General features: G+C 38.4%; 1 protein-coding gene across 1 annotated transcript in view; it reads left to right on the plus strand.

The window, feature by feature from the left end:
* KDM1A (lysine demethylase 1A) overlaps window positions 1-17,818 on the plus strand; it is a 51,253-nt gene that overhangs the window by 18,962 nt on the left and 14,473 nt on the right. The window contains exons 2-7 of the mRNA XM_024766901.1: window positions 1,605-1,738; window positions 4,774-4,852; window positions 5,421-5,513; window positions 6,390-6,496; window positions 8,068-8,149; window positions 9,155-9,249. Coding sequence (XP_024622669.1) covers window positions 1,605-1,738; window positions 4,774-4,852; window positions 5,421-5,513; window positions 6,390-6,496; window positions 8,068-8,149; window positions 9,155-9,249 — 590 coding nt within the window. The remainder of the gene's footprint in view (window positions 1-1,604; window positions 1,739-4,773; window positions 4,853-5,420; window positions 5,514-6,389; window positions 6,497-8,067; window positions 8,150-9,154; window positions 9,250-17,818) is intronic.

A 17,818-nucleotide genomic window follows, 5' to 3' on the forward strand; every position in this document is an offset into this window, starting at 1 on the left:
TTACATTCCCACCAACAGTGCAAGAGGGTTCCCTTTTCTCCACACCCTCTCCAGCATTTATTGTTTGTAGATTTTTTTGATGATGGCCATTCTGACTGGTGTGAGGTGATACCTCATTGTAGTTTGGATTTGCAATATCTTCCAGGTCACTTATCTGTTCTTCTACCTCAGTTATTCTGCTATTGATTCCTTGTAGAGAATTTTTTTATTGCATTTATTGTGTTGTTCATCATTGTTTGTTTGCTCTTTAGTTCTTCTGGCTCTTTGTGAAACGATCCTTGTATTTTGTCCATTGTATTTCCAAGATTTTGGATCGTCTTTACTATCATTACTCTGAATTCTTTTTCAGGTAGACTGCCTATTTCCTCTTCATTTGTTTGGTCTGGTACATTTTTACCTTGCTCCTTCTTCTGCTGTGTATTTTTCTATCTTCTCACTTTTCTGAACTTCCGGTGTCCGGGATTTCCTCTTCAATTGAAGGTCTCTGCCTTGTTATTTTTATTCTCCTAATCTTACTAATGCCTTTCCTTTAAAGTTGCTTCCATTATCAGTGCTTCCAACTTCTTGTTTTATGTGCTTTAAAATGATTAAATATGGATATCTGGTGCCTGTCTTGTTACTTATATAATTACTTCAGTGGTATTGAATTTTGAAACTCTTTAAATTGTTTCTTGATATGTTCAGAAGCTGATGGAAGTATATATTTGTAAGATCATCTTAGATAGAGAGCGCCGAATCCGAACCACTAGACCACCAGGGAGAGATCATCTTAGAAATAAAAGTAAAATATATGTGAATGTTTCTGAGGACATCTTATAAACATGTACTTAACCATCAGCTTATAAAAATATCAATTTAATACCCAATTTTAAGAATTATACTTGTTATATAAGTTATATATATACTATGTATATATATTACTATATAGTACATGCAGTAAAATATTTTACTTGCAATATGTAGTAAAGCATTTCTAATGTTTCTGCCAGAAAAGGCGAATTCCTTGCTTTCTTTTGTCTCTTCATTGTAGTCTGCTTAGTTTCTTTCACTGCTTGCCAGCACTGAATTATGAGAACTGATGGATGGTGCCATTTATGAAATCATGTGTTGGTTATTAAACCTTAGAGTCCTCTTCATGTTCCCTGCTGTAGTCCTAAAAGAAGGCATGTGATTGTGTTTTTCACTCCATAACCTCTTTTGCTTTCGTTAGTGTATTTTCCTTTACTCTGGTTCTTTAGTTTTAAATTTTATTGTATATTATCAGTAATGCTAATTTTAATTAGAGTATCCTCCAATATTTTAAAGTTTTTTTGTGGATGAAGAAAATATTCTAAATGCCTTGTGCTTTATAAGGTATATTGTTTCACTCATTAGTTAACTGATTTTTGGAATGTTAAGCTGAAAAGAATGACTAAATCCTAAGGATGTTTCAGCTTTTGAGCAAATTGAAAGTTTTTTTAAAAAAGGAAGTGAGATCAGTCTGCAAATAAGGCAAAGCTTTACAGAGGTTCTTCAGGCAAGAAAGGAGTTTGAGGCATAATCATTATCCCTAGTTTTGTGTTCACTTTCACTTTTCCCAGAAGTCCTTTGCTTTTCTTTGTTAGGTGTGGAGGGTGCAGCTTTCCAGAGTAGACTTCCTCATGACCGGATGACTTCTCAAGAAGCAGCCTGTTTTCCAGATATCATCAGTGGACCACAGCAGACCCAGAAGGTTTTTCTGTTCATTAGAAACCGCACAGTAAGTTTCCAATCAGCTTTTTTCCACCTGAATTGTAAAAGGTACATATTACTTTTATATAGAATAAGGGGGGGGAAATAGAGAGGAAAGAATTTTTAAGTTATCTGTAATACTATTCCGAGATAACCACTGTTAAAAATTAGGCGTTTTTATCCTCCAGGTATTTTTTTAAAGGTATATTTAATTTTTGTTTTTACAAAATTGAGATCCTACTTCCATGCCTTCTTGGGATCCTTTTCTTTCCTCATAACCTCATAAACACACAATAAGAATCTTTACACACTTTTTTTTTTTAATAATTCATTAAAAATAATCACTTTGTCTTTCCTTCCCAGGGTAAGAGAAACCCTTATTCTGTTCTTCTCATCTGGTTCATCTTCCTCCTTTGGCTAAATGATTGATTTTAATGTCGGCAAAATATTTTTTTGTCTGACAGTTGGGTCATACTTTAACTGTTGGGCATTTAAATGTCCATTTTTGCTTATTATAATGAAGCTCTGAACAGCTTTATACATTCTTGACTCTTATCTCTGGTTATTTCCTTAGGATAGAGTTCTAGAAGGAAAACTACCTGGTCAAAAAGTATGAACGCTTTTAAAGATTTGATACATGTTGTCAGATTGCTTCCCAGAGAGGCTGACCCAGTTGACACCCTCATTACCCTGTCCTGTTTTTGTGATTAAAACGGTGATAATCTGTGCTGCTGTAGTAGACCAAAATCATTTCATTTATTTTCCATTTCTTTGATTACTTAGACTGATCGCTTTTTTTTTTTTTTTTTTTTTTTTTGCGGTACGCGGGCCTCTTACTGCTGTGGCCTCTCCCATTGCGGAGCACAGGCTCCAGACGCACAGGCTCAGCGGCCATGGCTCACGGGCCCAGCCGCTCTGCGGCATGTGGGGTCCTCCCGCACCGGGGCATGAACCCGTGTCGCCTGCATCGTCAGGCAGACTTTCAACCACTGCGCCACCAGGGAAGCCCCAGACTGATTGCTTTTTCACATTTATTAGTCATTTGTATTTCTTCTCTGAATTTTTCTTTAATGTCCTTTATTCATCAGAAATTCTTTATATACTATTCAGAACATATTCATTGTACTCTGGAGTGATACAAAGTAGAAGAAATTCATGTTGTAATTTCAGTTATTTTGGATATAGCTCAGAGATGTCTTTTTAGCCACCACTAACGTCTTTATTTTGACCATTACATTGCTAAACTACTGCTAAATTTGGATTGTTAAATGCCATTCATCTAGAGTGATTGGTAGGTTTTTGTAGTACAGAATAAAGGTTCTTTTTTGTGAAGGAAAATAGGGTGATTTTTTTAAAGTGAATGGAAAATTCTTAATGTGCATTTCTGAGGCTGATTTGTCTTATAATTGAATCAGCTTCTTTGTGTAGCATGTCAACATTTGTTCTAAGTGGATTTCAGACAAAATTGTCATTTTTTTGTTTCATCCTGAGGGGAGTTTTTACTTTTTACTTGAATTTGAGTGGTGGATTTATAGTGATCTCTGTTTTCTCTGATTCATTACCTGTGACCAGAAATCCAGATTTGGGGAAGGACTAGCCCAGGCTAGAGTTGTGGTCTCTGGCTATAAAACGGAACTTAAGTCATTCTTTCCTGTAAGAATTGTGTCAGTTCTCTCGTGTTAAACTGCATCTTTTGCTTCCAGATTTTAAAACCACAACTTTAGGATTATTCAACTAGAACCTATGACCTGACCTTTATATTATAAGATGGAAGGAGGAAGAAGGCTTGTGTTGAGGAGTGATGGACTTGGGCCCACTGTGTGCTTGAGGAATTCCATTTTCCTTTGACAGTGGCCACAGAGAAAAGCAGAGGGTCCATATGGATTTGGTCATATCTCTTTGTAATTGAATTTATTTACACTTTTTTTTTTTTGCGGTACGCGGGCCTCTCAGTTGTGGAGCGCAGGCTCCAGACGCGCAGGCTCAGTGGCCATGGCTCACAGGCCTAGCCACTCTGCGGCATGTGGGATCTTCCCAGACCAGGGCACAAACCCATGTCCCCTGCATCGGCAGGCGGACTTTCAATCACTGTGCCACTAGGGAAGCCCTGAATTTATTTACACTTTAGTTCCTTCTTTGAAACTTGTTTATGGAGCAGTCTTTATTAACTTTTAGCTAAGATGTAAATATGATGGTATTCAGCTGGTCTTACATTTTGTAGATATATATTCAGTTTGAAAAGAATTCATGTTAGAGCCCATTGATTGTACCATAATATTTTTTATTCCTCATCTTACTGGTTTTTCAGCAGTATTCAAAATGATTGACTCCTCCTTTCTTAAATACACAGCTCCCTTAGCTTAACACATTATTCTAGTTTTTCTCCTGCCTCCCTGGTTGTCTTCTCTGAATGCTTTATAGCCTTATCCTTAACAACAGGCCACTATGTGAACTGGTTAGAGTTCCTTAAGGTCCTCTCCTCTCTCCCCTGTTTTTTCCCACTAGGAGCCCTGTTCTACACACTTGGCTTCAGTTATCACCCATAAGCAAGTGGCTCTAAACCTTAACTCTCCTCTGAACCCCAGCTATGTATCTAGATGCCAGTCTTTCACCTCCTCTTGTTGTCTTGACACTTAACTCATTATCTCTTACTTCAGTGTCCCTCATTCAGTGAATGGCGCACCGACTCATTTAGTTGTGCAAGCCCAAAACTGAGGAGTTATCCTTTGCACACACACCTCCCCACATATCTGATTGATCATTTGATTTTGTATCTACTCGGTCTCTGGAGTTATCTAACCCAGGTTTAAATTCTTGTTGCTCCCCAGCTGTATGATCTTGGCAAGTTACTAGGCAGGCTAAATTATCTCCTAGCTTCTTTAATAATTCACTCATTTGACATAGTTTTGTGTTTCATTAGTTTCTTTGTCAGGAATATAACCCTTACTGTTTCACTGAAAGGAAAACCTATATTTGAGGATTTAAAGTTAAAAAGATATTTTAAAGTGATCAAATGGTATATGTCTATTTGATTGTAATACAGTTTCTATCATTTAAATACAGTTGCAGTTGTGGTTAGATAATCCAAAGATTCAGCTGACCTTTGAAGCTACTCTCCAACAATTAGAAGCGCCTTACAACAGTAAGTAGTGTGTTCATGGTTCCTTGATAATGAATTTGATAATGAATTTTCATCTTCTTGTGCTATGCAAAAATGAGCCTTGCAGCAAAACTATTTTGTGTGTTTGTAATTGTTTTTCTGATTTTTTAATTGTGTTGACAGGTGAGTGAGTTCAGAGATTGCTAATAATTTCTCCAGACCTATGTTCCAGCTTTAATCCACATAGTACTTTGCTGGCATTCAGCCTGTCTATCTGGCTTTCTCATTTCCCACTTGCCACCAGCAGTCTTGTAAAGTTTTTGCCAAAGTAAATGAGCATAATACTACTTTTAAAAGGGTTGGTTTTGTCCTTCATTTCATCTGTAATGGGATGTCATTTTTAAAAATTCGAAATTATGTGATATGCATTTTGGACTACCACACAGATTAATAGTTCTAAGAATCACTTTTCTAAAGGAGTCACATGACTTGAAGCTTATAGAAAAGATGAATAGAATGACTTCATGATGGAGAAATAGAAGAAGAGTTAAGAGTTTTCCATTTAAAGTGCTAAAAAGATAAACATGTTTTAAAATCCATTTTTCTGTAGGTGATACCGTGCTTGTCCACCGAGTTCACAGTTATTTAGAGCGTCACGGTCTTATCAACTTCGGCATCTATAAGAGGATAAAGCCCCTCCCAAGTAAGGACCTGGCCAATGAATTTTATGGTTTTAAATTAGGTTCCAGCAGGCTTTTTAGCATTTTATTTTGATTTCTAAATCCATATTTAGAACCAAAATATTCCCAAGTTTATCTTCTTGTAAGTCAAATTTAAAGTAAAATCTCTTTGTAAATGTGAATTTCCTATAATTTCTGGTTTGATAAATACTTGGTAAAAGATACTGAATTTCCAATTTAAGAAAAAACAATTAAAGTAAAATTTATGAAAAAAATCAGTTATAAAGTAGGAAGTTTGTTTTCTCTCATTAACCAGTTCTTTAATGCAATGCTAAAGGTTGCATTTTTATTTTTTAAATGCTTTTTACCCCTTTAATGGTGTCTGGATAATGTCTGCCAGGAATCAGAAGATAGGGATATTTTGAGAATTAACACATCTATCTATTTATAATAAATTTATATTTATGCTTTAATAATTTTTCATAAAAGGAAACTAAAGACTGCAGAAGTAGAGCTTAAAGAAAATAGCTTTAAGAATCGATTGGTTGACTGCTCAAATTGTCCTAAGTATAATTGTGAGGTAAATGTGGGAGATTATTCATAATAAATTAACCGAGGGCCACAGACGCTGAAGCACATGGCTGAGGTAATGAAAAAGTAAATCTTAAGATAAAGGGTTTCATTTATGAATTTTCAACATTGAATTAAAGTTTATAAGTTTCAGATATTTACTAATTTGTATTCATATAGTTTTCATATTTTGAAAATAACTCTGAATTGTTACTTTGTGAGACATCATAACATGTTAAGAACCTAGAAATTTTCTTGATAAAAAAATAACAAATAACTCTTAAACCTACAACAAAGTATTTTAATTTTTGTTCATTTTTTAATTTTAGCTAAAAAGACAGGAAAGGTAATCATTATAGGCTCTGGGGTCTCGGGCTTGGCAGCAGCTCGTCAGTTACAAAGTTTTGGAATGGATGTCACACTTCTGGAAGCCAGGGTAAGAATTTTATTTTGGGTTTAGAAGCCCAGCTTAATGGAAATATGGTAAGGAAATTATCTGTTGCAAATTAAGGAATCTTACAAATTGAACTAAACCAAACTGATTTAAATAATACTCAGAGTATTTTGACAGTGTTAACTACATTGGATAAAGCATTTTTGACAGTAAAACTTTGCAGAGTGCTCAGTGAGTATTTAGAGTTTATAAATAATCCATATAGCCCTTTGATGTATATTTTCAGGTCATTGTTTCTTGCAGCTAACTTTCAATTTGGGGGCTTTCTCGGGCATACCCTTTACAGGATGCAGTTATTTTTAGTGGTGGGACAGAGTGAATTGTATTCTGTTTGATTGTAAACGGAAAGGAGTTGCTTCTCAGACAGCAGCCATCTTTTACAGCCTGGTGAAGCCAAGATATTGGCTCCTTATCATTAGTCCTAGAGAGAGAAATGGAAACTGAAAGAGGGTGGGGATGATGGCACAGAGTGGAAAAAAAGAACATCCCATTAGGATGTTACTATTCAAATCATTTTCATGAGTAATTTTTGAGATTTATTATTTTTCAGTGGCTTAAAGACCTCCCTTGACTCCTACCATTTAAAGAAACAAAAACCAAACAAAACACTTCTAACATAACCTGAACAATCTAAAATTTTATAAAAGCTTTCAAAATGTTTTGTGCAGAGCAATCTAAATTGCTTTTTACAAATTCCTAATTTTTTAAAATGTTCTTTTCAAATAGAGTATGGAGAGATCAAAATTAAATAATTCCTGATACAGTCTTACTTTAATATTTTTTTCATTAATTCAGAAAACATTTGTGTGCCCTCTGTCTCCTATGTACAAAGAATACAGCAAGGAATAATGGGATCATTATGATTCCTACCCATGTGTGCAGGTTTTTGTTTTGCTTTTTTTCATTTGTTTGTTTGGAGTTTACAGAGTACTCTCATGTAATCCATGACTGAAGTATCACCGCAGCTCAGTAAGATTTCCCCATACTTGAAAATCTACAGTCAGCAAAGATAACACTTGGGCCTGTGTAGAAATGAGAGGTATTGTCAACAGTTCATGCTCAGTAGACACTCTGCCCTTGGGCATGGGGCTGCACTGGAGAGGCATTTGTCAGATAGATATGAAATCATTCACAGCTGACTTTGACACTGTGGGGCAAGAGTCAGAACATGATGGTAGAAAAATGGCCTTTAGTGTTGAAATTTGTGAACAGATATTTTCTATGTGAGTGGCCCTTGCTCAGCCTGTACAACTGGCGTTAGAGACATTAGGGTAGGTGGCTAATAGTACCAGTAACTAAGTATGTCTTCTGGGTGTCAAATTGTTTCCTACCTCACATAACTTAATTCTGTTCCTTTTATATGTCATTCATTACCTACCACTCTCTCAAATAGTTAAAAGTTCATTTGCTCTTTGTGCTCACATTGTACTCCATGTAAACTCTAACTACACCTTTCTTTTTAAGTTATCAAAGAGCCCTGAGATGGTACCTTGCCAGGTTATTATGGTTAAAATAGAATTTATGACTTTAGCCATTTAATTTCTGAAAAACAGGATCGTGTGGGTGGACGAGTTGCTACATTTCGCAAAGGAAACTATGTAGCTGATCTTGGAGCCATGGTAGTAACAGGTCTTGGTAAGTAGTTCTTAGTTTTGTGCTGTAATACAAGGTCTGAGACTCATAAAATTGTTTAATCTTACATATATATATATATGTATGTATGTTTTTTTTTTGGCTGCGTTGGGTCTTTGTTGCTGCGAGCAGGGGCTACTCTTTGCTGCGGTGCGCGTGCTTCTCATTGCAGTGGCATCTCTTGCTGTGGAGCACGGGCTCTAGGTGCACCAGCTTCGGTAGTTGTGGCACACGGGCTCTAGAGCGCAGGCTCAGTAGTGTGGCGCATGGGCTTAGTTCCTTCTTGGCATGTGGGATCTTCCCGGACCAGGGGTCAAACCCTTGTTGCCTGCATTGGCCGGCAGATTCTTAACCACTGCACCACCAGGGAAGTCCCTGTTTAATCTTATATTTTAAAGCTATAGATACAATTTTAAAGTATATTGGTTAGGATACTGTTCTCAGTATTAGTGAGAGGTAAATTGACAAATAGTCTTCCTGAAAAGATACATCAATATGAGCATAATTTAAAATGTACATAGATTTTAACCTAGCGGATCCAGTTCTAGGAAATTATCCTAAGAAAATAGACAACTGGACAGTGACGTAGCAGATGTTAGAAACCACAGATTAAAAGATTAAATTATTATACAATGAGAACTATGCAGCCACTAAAAATTATGTAGCTGCATATTAACATGAAATTATGTCCACATTTGTTGCTAAGTTGGAAAAAGATCACAGAACAGTGCATGTGTTATGATCCTTTTGTATGTATATGTCTGTAATTTTATGCACATAAAATCTAGAAGGGTCTGTAATGTTAACTAATTTTTGGTAATAGGTAATGTTTTGCTTTCTTCTTTATGCTTAACTTAAATATTTATTTTACTTTGGGCATTTTGTTGATATATAATTCATGTACCCTAAGGTTTGATATTTTAAATTTTGAGTAAAAATATTTTTGCATTGAGGTTTTTGTTCTCTTTTCATAGGTATGTTGAATTTAATTGTTGGAGTTTTTTCTAGGAGGGAATCCCATGGCTGTGGTTAGCAAGCAAGTAAATATGGAACTGGCCAAGATCAAGCAAAAATGCCCACTTTATGAAGCTAATGGACAAGCTGTAAGTTGACAACAAACTACTTTTCACAATTTCTTTGGTTCAGTCGAAAACAATTTTGGGGAAATATGTGAATGAATATACACACATATAAATATGAACTGAGAGTAGAAATGGTGTGACATTATTGTGATTGTTTCTTAACTCTGAGCTGTATAGGAAGGGGTTATACATGCCTTTTTAGGCATTTATCTTTAAATAATGAAGATTAGGCTAGCTAGCCTGTTGAGTTTTTTAGTTTTTGATGGGCTAATAGCGAAATGGCGGTACTAACCTGATGCTTAGGTAGGTAAAGGTGTTTGTTGATCAGAGGCCTAGGAGCTTCCTGTGGTTGGTATGATAGTGTGGAAGTGATATTCAGTATGGGAGAGTGAGAGTGTTTTAACAGCTGTATTATAGGTTATGTAAGTCAGTCCTAATTTTTAGGGGTCTGTGAAACTCAAAAGTTTGTATTCAGTAGAATTTTTGCCAACTCCCCTGTTAGGAGTGAGGGAGTCTACAATTCTCAGGCTGTAAACACACTATCATCTTTATATTTGAAGGAGGAGAAGCTTGCTATGTATATGGCAGTTTAGCCTACTGTTATTAAAAGTGGTTAGATTCTGACTCCAGAATTTTGTGTGATAGGTCCCATGGGACATCCTCACCTTTTCCTGTCTATCTTTAGGATATGCAGTTCATATCAGAGAAGTACAAACTTTTAGGAAATGTTTTGGTTCCCATCCCCACCATTCTGGATCCATATTTCCTCCCAGGGCTTTTTGGGGGGTGAGGGGAAAGGGCGGGCAGCCTTCTGGCAAAATAAACGAAGTAGTCTGGTGGTACTTGTACACAAATAATTATCTTTTCCCACCTTTTTATTATAGAAAATTTCAAACATATACAAAAGTAGAAAGAGTACTATAATGGACTCCCATTTTTCCAGTCTTGTTGAGAGCAGGGGAAGTGACATGACCAGATAGGTGTTTAAGGTAGATAGACAGTAATTTAGAGAATTGAATTGAGGAAGCAGGGTCTCTGAAGTAGATACTACATTAGTCCTCAAGAAGTAATGGAATCCAAACCAAAGATTATCACTGATCTTGGAGACACTATCTTTTTCTTTAGACTTTCCTGAATGTAGAGCAGGTTCATTTAGTCTTTCTAACAGTAAAAAGTGAGGGTTTTTTTCCTAGTAGAGATATCCAAAGAAATTGTCTGCTTTCTTGGTATTAGATAAGCTGTAAAACATTTTTTTTTTTTTTTTTTTTTTTGTGGTACGCGGGCCTCTCACTGTTGTGGCCTCTCCCGTTGCGGAGCACAGGCTCCGGACGCGCAGGCTCAGCGGCCATGGCTCACGGACCCAGCCGCTCCGCGGCACGTGGGATCCTCCGGGACCGGGGCACGAACTCGCGTCCCCTGCATCGGCAGGCGGACTCCCAACCACTGCGCCACCAGGGAAGCCCCTGTAAAACATTTTTTAAAACACTTGTCTCTAAATAACATACCAATATTTGCTGAAGTGTGGCCTATAGCCAGCTGCCAATCCATGAACTCTTGGTTACTAGTATGGGATGAGATTAATATCTTGTGCCAGAATGTAAATAAACCACATCATTTAACCACGATGTTTGTTCAGATGATGACTTTTTTTTTTTGGTAACAAGACTTTGTCAACGAAAGAAGTGGTGGTGCATTTAGTTTATGTTCTGGCATAAGCTCCTTATCTCACCAGGACCAGCCCTTTGAGTAGCATTTTGGTACACAGTTGTTAAGCTGGTGTGTGGTTTTCAGCATTTTGTTGTCATTCAACTCTGATCTTTATAGGATTTTTCTAGGTTTGTTTGTTTGTATTTGGTGAAGCAGCCAAATGGTAAGGAGGATTCTTTAAGCATTCTCAAATTTGGGAAAAAATTCTTTGCAGCTTTGAGTTCTGCTTGCCTTAAGTTAGTCAATCAAACATGAGAAGACGTATTAATATTTTTTAATCATGCTGTTCCCAGTGGTCTAGCTCAGAGTAGGAATGGACAACCGGTGACCAGTAGACTGGCTTTTGGCTTATATGACAAGCACTAAGAGCTTATAGCCTGGTTAATTTATGCTTATAATCACAGATATGTGGCGTGGCTTTAGAAATCTAAGGAATAGCTCAGTCAGTTGCTTCATTCTCCCATTTTGCAGGGGAAGAATCTAAAGCACATGCATGTTTCCCTGAGATCATTATAGTCAATAAGTTGTAGAGCCAAGGTCCGTTGTCTGGTGTTGCAGCTTTAATGCCCGCACTTGTTCTGTTCTGCCCAGCTGATAGTTCAGGGAAGGTGGGGCAGGGGTGAGTGTGCAGTTCTGACTGCCAGTGTGACTGCATCAGCTGAGTCTCCTTCTCAGAGAGCTTTCTTTTAATAGTTATTCTAAGGAGGCCCACCTAGAGTGATGATATTCACTCAGCCATTGATTTTTCTTCAGTGAACCGTTGAACGAAATGGGATGTGTTCCTCCATTCTCTGTGGATAGCCTCAGTGGAAAAGAGGGTGATTGATTTGATGGTTCTGTTGTTAGTACATAGAAATTAATTATTCCATCCTATACAAGGCCAGAAGTTAACTCAGAGTTATTAATATCATTTGTAATATTGTCTTAAGGACATATCACCATACTCAGCCATTTTGCTGCTATAGAAAAAAAATCATGTAGTAAGTGGTTTTTGTTTTGTTACCTTGTTATTGTTTTAATAACAGTCACAAGAATCCCTGAAAGAGTTTGCCTCTCTCTTCTCTCTGGTCCTGGACTGGCAGCTAGTATATTGAGCTTGTATGTTTGTTTTTGACAAAGGAAGCTTATTTTATGGCTTTGGTTTACCAGAACAGGGCTTTCTAATCTGGTTCTACTATAGGATATTCTTATAAATAGAAGTATCTTCCAAGCCTATAAAAACAATCAGAGGGCTTCCCTGGTGGCGCAGTGGTTGAGAGTCCGCCTGCCGATGCAGGGGACACGGGTTCATGCCCCGGTCTGGGAAGATCCCACATGCCGCGGAGCGGCTGGGCCCGTGAGCCATGGCCGCTGAGCCTGCGCGTCCGGAGCCTGTGCTCCGCAACGGGAGAGGCCACAACAGTGAGAGGCCCGCGTACCGCAAAAACAAAACAAAACAATCAGAGCTAAAAAAGCAGGTGCCCTCGGATTAACTGATGATGGAGTTATCCTCTGAATTATGCAGTTTTAAATAGATATGGGTACGGTTGGGAAATAGGGTAATTCATATCTCAGGAGCATTTTGGGAGTCACCAGTGAGAGGACTGAAAACATGGATTGGTGGGGGAGACTGGAGAAATGACTGTGAGTGTTTTCTGCATCTCCTATATAGCTAGTAACTTGGGGGCTTTAGATTCTAGTTTTGTGTTTGACTTTTTTTGAGTAATGAAAAGGTATCTGAAGTGAGTGAGTGTGTAAGAGAGAGAGACTCTGTGTGTGTGTGTGTGTGATTATTAAGTGAGATCAAAAGACTCAGTAACTACTTAGAGAAACAGAACCTGATTATGAGGAAGAAAGATAACACTTGAAAGGTAACGCATGCCAGGCTTCTTAGAAATACCATTGATTGGATACACTCAGTACCTACCATAACTTAGCAAGTTTCCACTTTTATTCATAGAGAGTGGTGCTTAAGTGGTTATACTTTTGATAGAGGTATCTTGGCCGTTTCAGTTTTCATCTTCCTTTTTGGAAACATCTTTGGTATCTTTAATGAAGTCTTTCTCTACCCTTTAAAATCATGACTGCCAATCCCTGCTTTTTATAAATGTAAAAATCTCATGCCTTCCTTTAATGTTTTTGAAGTTGCAAAATAAGTTTTTTCCCCTCAAATATAGTTATAATACTGACTTTTCTTTTCCAAACTATATTAATTTATTTAACAAGAATTTACTGAGCACCTCTGCTATGTGCTAGAAGTTGCTGGGGTGCACTCCTTAGACATGCCATGTGTGCCTTCTCCACATGGCTTAGTCCCTGCTCTAGGAAAGTCAGTTATTTACATCCCCTAAAAGATTCCTTATGAGGTAAAAGAAGGAGAGGGAGGCAACAGTCTCCATTTATAGAATCACATTGAATTTTATTTGAATTAAGGATATACCTGTTGTCCTTATTCTCCCTTCAGGGTTAATAACAATATCTCATTTCCCTTAGCTATTTGGGAATCTGGGTTAGAAACTCCTCAGATGTAAATTTCTTTTTCCACTAATCTTTCGTTTACCGTAATTGTAGAAGTGCATGGGGATGGGAGAGGTGGAGGTTGACTGTGGCCTCTGTTGGCCAGATTTTGCCATTACAACTTTCTTCAACGTGTAATTCTTTCTGAGCATTTCTCTGGCTAAATCTCAGAACTTTGAGTACCTGGAACCTAGGTACACTTAACTCCATTTTTGCTCTGCTGCTAGAGAACTTATGCAGACTGGAAGTATGACAGATGGGCAATGTTTTTGAAGACCTACCAAGCTTGTGATGATAGAATGCAACCAGAGGTAGAACTAAGGAGAACTGTCCTTCCTTTGAGATGATTTCTTACAGAATCATGGACTGTGTCCAGAAAGTTGTTTGGCTCTCCCAAAATTTATTCTGCATGAGCCAGTCACACAGGCTTCCCCACCCGGACCATGTTCAGGGATGCTCCATATAATCCATCCTCCATATATGGATGCTGCGTATAATAGGATCAAAACAGTCAGGATTATACCCCATTTAGAGGAGTGAGACTCACCAAATTTTTAGTCTTGAAGGAACCATTTATTTGGAGCCTTTCATTGAGAAATAAATGGTTTTGAAAAATCATAAAATCCGTTTCAAGCAATAGCCTTTTTGTTTGATTCTTTGCTAGGAAACTGTATCAAAGGTCCTTTCCCGAAAGACTGCTTCTTCGTTTGCTGTTATGTGTTGTCACTGTGTTGTAATAAAAAATCCAGCTGCGTAAAATGTGGTGCTTAAGCCTTGGTAATCATTTGCTGAGTTCCTTTCTGAGGATGCAATTTAAGAATATACAATAGAACAGTCAGGTTAGGGCTTCCCTGGTGGCGCAGTGGTTGAGGGTCCGCCTGCTGATGCAGGGGACACGGGTTCGTGCCCCGGTCCGGGAGGATCCTGCATGCCGCGGAGCAACTAAGCCCGTGTGTCACAACTACTGAGCCTGTGCTCTAGAGCCTGTGAGCCACAACTACTGAGCCCGTGTGCCGCAACTACTGAAGCCCACACACCTAGAGCCCCTGCTCCACAAGAGAAGCCACCACAATGAGAAGCCTGCGCACCACAACAAAGAGTAGCCCCCGCTCACTGCAACTAGAGAAAGCCCCCGCAGCAACGAAGACCCAACACAGCCAAAGATAAATAAATAAATAAATTTATTTTCTAAAAAAAGAATGAATGGTCAGGTTAAACTAAAATTATTGTGACTTGTGTTAGAGATTGCCAGTATTTCAACATCCTTTCATAATTATTTGTGGAACTAACAGAGTCCAAGGGTTCTCACCAAAGGGAAAGAAATGACCTGAAACAGGTATGTAGGGGGTGCTTAGGGTAGTCAGCTGCTAAAGTTCTTGTCATTGTCTGAGTGTGTCAAGTAGAATATATCTAATAGATTAACTTTAGAAACAGAGTCAAGGTTTAAATACATCAAAAACACATTTTAGTTTTCTCCCAGTCAGTATTGGTGTCCTAATGGACAAGTATTTTATTTACTATTTTCCAAATATTTCTTTAATTTTAAAGTGTAATTTTAAAATTAATGGGAAAAAATCCAGGTTTCAAAGCTACCCCTGGTGTCACTGACAACATTCCTATAACTGCTTAGCAGAAAATGGATGGGACCTGACTGCTGACGGGAGCCCTGAGTTAGAGGGGGTGTCCTGGAGATGCAGTCATGTCATTCTGGTATCAGATGCAGCAGTGATCTTTTGGTTTGGTGTTTGTTTGGTTTGATTGTTGTTCTTTTTCTCTTGTACTGAATTTTGCTTATTCCTCTCTGCTTTCTGCACTGTCTCCCTTTACCACCCCCACCCAAAGTGCCTTTCTTTTGCCCATTTCTGTGCCTTGACTCTCTCATTTTAGTCTCTGTACAGTCTGTTCCTTATCTCTGTGGTAGTTGCAGCTTCTGAGCTCACAATGCTTCTGTCATGCTGTGTGTTTAAAGCCTTGATTTTACTGCCGTCTTACAAAACGAAACTTGGCTTGGCTGTGGGCTCTTATTTACAGTTTATTTCTCTCTCTGCTGCACTGGTTAAAAGGACACTGTCAAGGTATTTTTCTTTCATAATTTTTCAATTCATTTTCCTCACTGTTTACAGTAACCCATTAAAAGCTTGAGACTTAAATCTTTCCCTTCCAAAGATCCCGTCCATCACACATTCCCACTGGTTTGTTGTTGTAGAGTTGCACCTGTGTGTTGGGCTGGTGCCATTTGAGTATTTGTCATTGAAAGCGCATGTAAAAAGTCAAGTTTTTTGTCGGGGATGTGGGTGGACTAAAGGGGAAAGTGTAACGAATCAAGTGGGCTGCTCAGCAAACAGAGGGAAGAAACAAAAGGTCAAATTTGGTCCCTCTAACCTTGACAGTGTCCCTTTAAATATTTCTGTACCACACACCCTGGACCCCAGATACTGAGCCTTTGAGTGCTGTGTACTTTTTCAATATGAACTTCCCTATGTGACTGTCACTCTAGCTGTAAAGATTAGAGCTTGTCTAAAGCAAGCCATCCAATTGACACTGGAAGAGCTTTAATCTGTACCATTTGCAAACTTGGCGTATTGGCACTTTCTGTCCTATTGTAGAGGAATATGTGATCTGGCCCCTCTTGCTACTATAGCATCCTCCTGCTAGGCATTTTAGAAGCCACATGTAGAAATATCACCATTTGTACTCCAGGAAAAGCAGTCATTCATATTGCATCTGTGATCAGTGAAGATCTCATAACTTTGTAGATTTCATATTGAAAATGTGATTGTTTCCTTTTTAAAGGAGCACCAAATTTAGAACCATCTTTTGTAACATCACTGCGGGAATTAACACCAAGCAAAATTTCAGCATTGCTTTGAGCTGTTCTTTATGTGACCATCATATATAGAGTATATGTAACTGACAGGAAAGTAAATGAAATTCCTGACAAGAGGGTCACTTCCATCAGCTCTGATAGCTGTGTAATCAAAACAAGTAGCGATGTCACCAAGAGCTCCTTTCTTTGGCCCTGGACTTGAATGGGTAGGTCAGATGTGTTTGATCCACCAAGTCCTAGGTACCACCCTGATATATAAATGGCACCAAGCATCTAAAGCCTGATTCACTGCCTTATTTCTCAACATAAACCAAAAGATTCTCTGGGGTTTCTATTTCTAAGGCTAAGGGGGATTCTCTAATTCATAAAGATTTCCTGATCTCTCCCATGTGTGATCTTTTAGAACTTGATGCTTTAAAATATTATTTTGATTGAATTAGTTATAGTGTCTTGTCATCATTTACAGTTCCAAAGGAGAGTTGCAGTCCTTTTCCCTTTGTTTTGGTGCAGATTATACTTCTCACCATATTCTTTCTGGCTATACCATGGCTCATCTGATAAGAGTTACTGTGTGACTCATCAGTGAAGGGGCAGAGGCTAGTGCTTCGAAAGCATCCATTGAACTGGGAAGGGCAGAACTGAAGGAGTTGCAGATGAGAAGCAGAGTTTTACTGTCATGATCTTGTCCATAATAGTTACCTCTAATTGTAGATCATTCTTCCTCAGCCTTAGTGATTATTAGGGCTTACTTTCATGTTTTGTTTTCTTGTTACCAATTTTAGGTTGATGGTAAAGTGAAAATCCGAATTTTGAATCCTGTTTCCCAGTTGGTGCCTAGCGCCTTTTTTTTTTTTTTTTAATGTATTTATTTGGCTGTGCTGGCTCTTAGTTGTGGCACACGGGATCTTCGTTGCCGCACGTGGGATCTTTCGTTGTGGCATGCGGGATCTAGTTCCCTGACCAGGGATTGAACCCAGGCCCCCTGCATTGGGAGCACAGAGTCTTGACCACTGGACCACCAGGGAAGTCCCGATGCCTAGCTTTTTATGGCAAGAGATGCTTGCCTTAGACATGCTTTTTCCTTCTTGCTGTTCCCATGAATTCAGCAATAGGATTGTAGATACAGTTCATTTTGGGGCTGAATTAAGCAGTAGCAGAGGAATTTGTGTCAGCTAACTGATGGTATCACTAGGTAGGGGCACAGCAGGGATTAGGAGCATGGTCTTGCAGCTTGATGATCTGCTTTGCAATCTGTTCTCTTACTCCACAGTAGTGAGCCAGACCTGGTACCTCAGTCACTCATAGTCTAAGAGCATTGGATATTCAACTCTGAACTTAATTGGTGCCATAAAACACTATTACTCTGAGAAAGAATTAAGATGCTGTTGTGTTCTTATTAATAGCCATGAATTTCACTTCTCTCTTCCCTACTCCTACCTGAAATTGTCGTCTTTGAGGGGAAGCAGATACCTTGGGCTTATTTTTTCATCCTGTCCTTATTCTGGAAGGTGCTCAGGTGTGTTAACATAGTCTTTGTTCTCTGGGACTTCTCCAGTGTGT

The sequence above is a fragment of the Neophocaena asiaeorientalis genome, unplaced genomic scaffold (assembly GCF_003031525.2).
Source record: "Neophocaena asiaeorientalis asiaeorientalis breed wild unplaced genomic scaffold, Neophocaena_asiaeorientalis_V1.1 scaffold79, whole genome shotgun sequence".
Lineage (NCBI taxonomy): Eukaryota > Metazoa > Chordata > Mammalia > Artiodactyla > Phocoenidae > Neophocaena > Neophocaena asiaeorientalis.